Source organism: Lipotes vexillifer, unplaced genomic scaffold (assembly GCF_000442215.2).
Source record: "Lipotes vexillifer unplaced genomic scaffold, Lipotes_vexillifer_v1.1 scaffold440, whole genome shotgun sequence".
Classification (NCBI taxonomy): Eukaryota; Metazoa; Chordata; class Mammalia; order Artiodactyla; family Lipotidae; genus Lipotes; species Lipotes vexillifer.
In genome coordinates, this window is record NW_006778543.1 from 786,194 (window position 1) to 791,245 (window position 5,052).

The 5,052-nt window shown below is 35.0% G+C and overlaps 1 protein-coding gene across 1 annotated transcript in view; it reads left to right on the forward strand.

The window, feature by feature from the left end:
* The window catches only part of MRPL13 (mitochondrial ribosomal protein L13), a 36,678-nt gene that overhangs the window by 23,649 nt on the left and 7,977 nt on the right, over positions 1-5,052 (forward strand). The window contains exon 6 of the mRNA XM_007451663.1: positions 978-1,099. Coding sequence (XP_007451725.1) covers positions 978-1,099 — 122 coding nt within the window. The remainder of the gene's footprint in view (positions 1-977; positions 1,100-5,052) is intronic.

Sequence of the window (5,052 nt, forward strand, 5' to 3'; positions counted from 1 at the left end):
TATAAATGTTAATTCTTTCGGTTATTCATGCTCTTCATTTTATCATTCCCTTTATTTCGTCACTTCCTGTTAAGATGCCTCTCAAACGTGTGCTTTACTCTTCAGCTTGCTTTTCGTCACCCAAGCGCAGACTTTCTCATATTTTACCTTTCCTTTTATTTTTCTGAACATTTGGATATATATCCAGGGGAAGGTAGTTCCGGGCAAGTGCCGTTAATAAAGGCACCAGGATTTGAGTGTAGACCAACGGCTGAAAGGTGAGGAGGTTGTTTACTCAGAAGCCATGGGCATTTGCAGAGGGGTGAAGCTGGAGACGTGCGCTTCCTGGTTTAGCTAAGGAGTTAGAACTTCATCCTGAGAGATTTTTAGCTAAGGGGTGACTTCTTTAAAACTGCAAGCCTTTAGAAGCCATGATCTTTTTATTTTCCTTTATATACTCAGCACCTAGCACAAGTTCTAGTTCATAGAAGGAGTTCAGTAAATGCTTGTTGGCTAAATGACTCAAAGATCCAGCAGATTTTCGTTTTCGAAAGTTTTTTTTGGCAACAACATGGAGCATTAATTGAAAAAGGTTGTGGCACTGGAAGCAACAGACCTTGTGCATACACTCCTCAGATGAAACATTGTGAGAATGAGCCAAAGCAGTGCCTTTTGCAGTTGAAAGGAGGGGGAAAATGTAACAATATTCAGAAAAAGAAGAATTTATTGACCAGATGCTTGTCAAAATTGAAGATGTCTAATGTATCGTTAGGAATAGGTTGGTCAAGATTAAAATATAGAATGTATTACCGTAATGAGATTACTTATGTCACTGATTTAATGTATTTTTCAGGGATTTTTACAAAGTTTTAATTTGAAGATTGTGTTGTTCTCACTTTATAAACATTCTTTTATTATTTTTTAATACTAAGAATTACTAACTTATTACTAGGGAATATATTTTAAGAAAATTAAGCCTAAATTTTTATTTACTCTAGGATATACCAGAAGATATTCTTAAGAATTTAGTGGAAGAGCTTCCTCAACCACGAAAAGTGCCCAGACGTCTAGATGAGTACACACAGGAAGAAATAGAGGCTTTCCCAAGAGTTTGGTCTCCGTAAGTCTTTCTTTTCCTTCCTATTTTTGTTCTTTAACCTGAGTTTAATATCTCCTGTTTTCATATCCAAATGATAAGATCCTTGAGGGTAGGAAGAATGAACTTCTTTTCACTCTCTCGGATACTCTTTGCAGCTTCTACCTACAAATAAACTCTAGATGTAGATGGTAGAACCAAAAGTCTCGGCGTCTTAAGACCTTGCTAGGTAAGTGCAAGGATGTTCATAGATGCCTATAAATTATCAGATATTTTGTTTGGGATGACACAACTTGGATTGATTGTAGCCTCTTGGGATAATAAATGAATTGTTCTTACCTAAAACAAAGTGATTCTCTGTTTTTTCAGATTGCTTCACTAAGCCAAGAATATGATCTAATGAAAGTCATTAGTTCTGGATACTTAGAGTCAATCCAAATAGAAAAACAAAATTAAAAAACACTTTTGCTCTCCTCTATTACAATTTCCTCCACCTGTGAGCCAGAAAGCTGCTTAGATTTGACATACCGTCCTATCTAATTGTTTCCAGGCTGTTTTGCCTGGCCTACCAGGCTCTTTGTAACCTCATCAGCTTAAATTCTTCTCACTCCACTGTGCTGGTCTAGCACAGCAGACTGTGTAAGCTTGGCACCCTTTTTATGCAATTTAACTTTTCCATGACTTTGTTCTGCTGTTACCTCTGCCTAAAACAACACGTCCCTCACCTCCTCCTCCTCCTCCTCCTCCTCCTCTGGGATAACTCTTACTCATTCTTTAGGCCTTAGTTCAGATGTCAGTCTCCTTTAAGAAGCCTCACCTAAACATCAAGAGCAGACTAAGTGCTCAGCCATCTTCTGTTGTAGCACCTGCCGTGTAGCTCTGTCATTACCACATTTACCTCCTCAAAAGCAAGGGCTGCATTTTGTTCATTGTTACCTCCCCAGTGCATAGAACCGTACCTCACCTGATGGAGCCTCAGAAATGTTTACAGAAGTTACACAGTAGGTTTAGAGAGAGCCACGCATCCTCGTTACTCGATCTACAAAAGACAGCTAATCTTCCCACAGGATACTTATCCATTGTACTCTGAAAATCCATATCTCTTGATGGGCTGTTTGGCCAGATAGGTTTGTGAAAACCTAAGTTTTCCCAGGATTACCAGTATGTCCAGGAATCTAATCCTTGACTCTCGTTGTATGTGTATATAACTTCACTCTTTGCACACAGAGATCTTTAGGGTATTCTGTTTAAATCTTTTTGACTTTGCTGACTTGTATAAGGTTCACCTTTAAATAAATCTGCATATAATGAGCAAAATAATATTATTTGTGATCATTCACACTTTCCAGTTGGCCCGCACTGTGCTAGGTGGTTTGCATACATTGTACCTAATTCTCTTACCAATAAGATAAAATACATTATTCCTGTTTTTAAGACTAAGCCAAAGGTTGGCTGGTTCGTAGTACAGCCTGAATTTGAAACTAATTGTAGCTGATTCCAAAACCTGTGTTCTTTCCACAAAAGTAAACTGCTTCATTAATTAATTTATTCAAAAAATATGTATTATGTGCAAGACACTATAATAAGCACTAGGACACACATTTGAAAAATTACCATTAAAGCAATTATTTAGTTCCGTTTTACAAACTTTTATTGAGTTTATACTACGTGCTATAGCTTTTGACAGATGCCAAGGAAATGCAGATGAGGAAGCATTTAAATGAAACTTCCGCCAAAAGTCCTTCCTATAATCCTTGAGCTGGGTTAGGCCCCCTTTATAGGGTCTCATTGTACATGATCCGTTTCTTTTACTGCATTTATTCTAATATAATTAAATATATGCATGATTACCTGTTTAACGTCATTACCTTACGAGACTCCATGAGGGACATGTATGTTGTCTTGCTTAGCACTGAGCACAGTGACTGGCTCATTAAGTGGGCACTCAGCAAATATTTACTGAATGAATAAATGAAGAAATAGAGTATCCATTTATCAGCTTTTGTAAATGAGGTTAGAAATAATTTTTAGAACATATGAAGGTAGTAAAATGCTCCAATTTAATACTAATTCTTCATGTCAGAATCAGTGAAATTGACCAACTTAAAAAACCCTTTTTTTGTTGTTGTTGTTCCTGTTCACTGTATCATCTGAATTATCCAGCTGCTTTTCAGTTGATATCAAACAAGTGATTAACAAACTCTGTGTGAAAAATTGAAAAAATTGGCTTTATGATGTCTGATATTTTTATCAGCTAGTTATCAGGATACATTCTCATGTTAAGTGTTTCTCTCTAAAATGAGGAAGTGCATTTTCTATTATTCCCTTATGTTCTGGTTTTGATTACTTGACATTGACATACTTGTGGACGAGAAACTATACATTAACCTGATTTGATTCTAACAACTGAATTAAGTGTGGAGTGCTTTTCTCTTTTCCTTGGCTACTTTTTAGATACCTGTTTAATAGTTTGCCTTCTTGTCAAAACCTAAGATTCTGTTTTTAGTTCTTTTTATTTAAATTCATTTTTTTCCTCCAGATCATATAGTGGTTTATTTAGATAAATCAATAAATAAAAGGTTTTAAAGTTTGTTCCACATGCTATGATAGTTACAATTATTCCCTCCTTTGGCATCTGAGAAATGAAGCTTCTGAACTACTTTGATGATGTTTAAACTTTAGGAAAAATAATTTTAATTTAACTTGTTCTTAGAGATTTACATGGTCATTTAGTCAAGCCATATCCAATGTACCTTTTCCTACTTAAACTACATAAAACTTACATTTATCCTTAAAACTCAGTCCATATAAACACAGAATATTTTTCTAGGAAGATGTTAACATTTTTTACAAGTTCCTTAAAAGAGATGTGGAATTTGCCACAAATTGAAATTAATCCCTAACTTATAGAAATCATTTATTAGCTTAAATTTACCACCCTGGAACCTTTTCTTTACTAAAAATTCACAATAATATAGACTGCACATAAAATAGACATTTACTTGAAACATAATACTCTTTGGAAAGTAAACTCAGGCATTCAGTTGAAAAATATTTTAATTTGGGGATTTTAAAAACTACTAAATGTTTGGGCTTCCCTAGTGATGCAGCGGACATGGGTTCGTGCCCCGGTCCAGGAAGATCCCACATGCTGTGGAGCGGCTAGGCCCGTGAGCCATGACCGCTGAGCCTGCGCGTCCAGAGCCTGTGCTCCGCAACGGGAGAGGCCACAACAGTGAGAGGCCCGCGTACCGCAAAAAAAAAAAACAACAAAAAAAAACCGTACTAAATGTTCATTGTAGAAAATAAGAATAAGATATATATACAAGTAAATAATTTCACCATACTTAACATTTTGGTGTGCTAACTTCCTATTTCTTTGTGTTAGTTTTTATGTTGTTTGTATGTATGTTTGTGTGTTTTACAAATTTGGGAAATTATGATTTTTCTCTAAATATGGCCTCACTGCACATTTTCCCAATTTACAAGATTTTTTTCCCCACAAGCATGATCTTCAGTGGCTGCAGGATATGACATCAGTTTTATTCTGTAAATCTAAGTATGTCATATCTGATTTTCTTATAGAAACTCTGTCATAATTGAACTTATATTCCTAACCAAGATGGCTGTGGTACTTTTTTTTAAAACTGGAAATACCAAAGGTGCTATTTAGTTAGTTATGTGACCAAACACATATTATTCATGTGGAGTTATAGATCATGAATATTCTAAAGTGTATTCTAAATCAGTTAATCCAGGCAGATTAATCCAGTTAATCTATAATAATGAAATAACCATTCACAACAAATTATATTTAATGTTATTATAGTTAAAGAGTACTGATCAAACTGTTCATTTTACTAAGGGATTACTGGTTCATTTAAAACAAATTAGAAGGTGACTGAATGCCTTCATTATATTAATGGAATTAGAAAGGGCTTTTCTGTAATTTTTTTTTTTTTTTTTTTTTTTTTTTT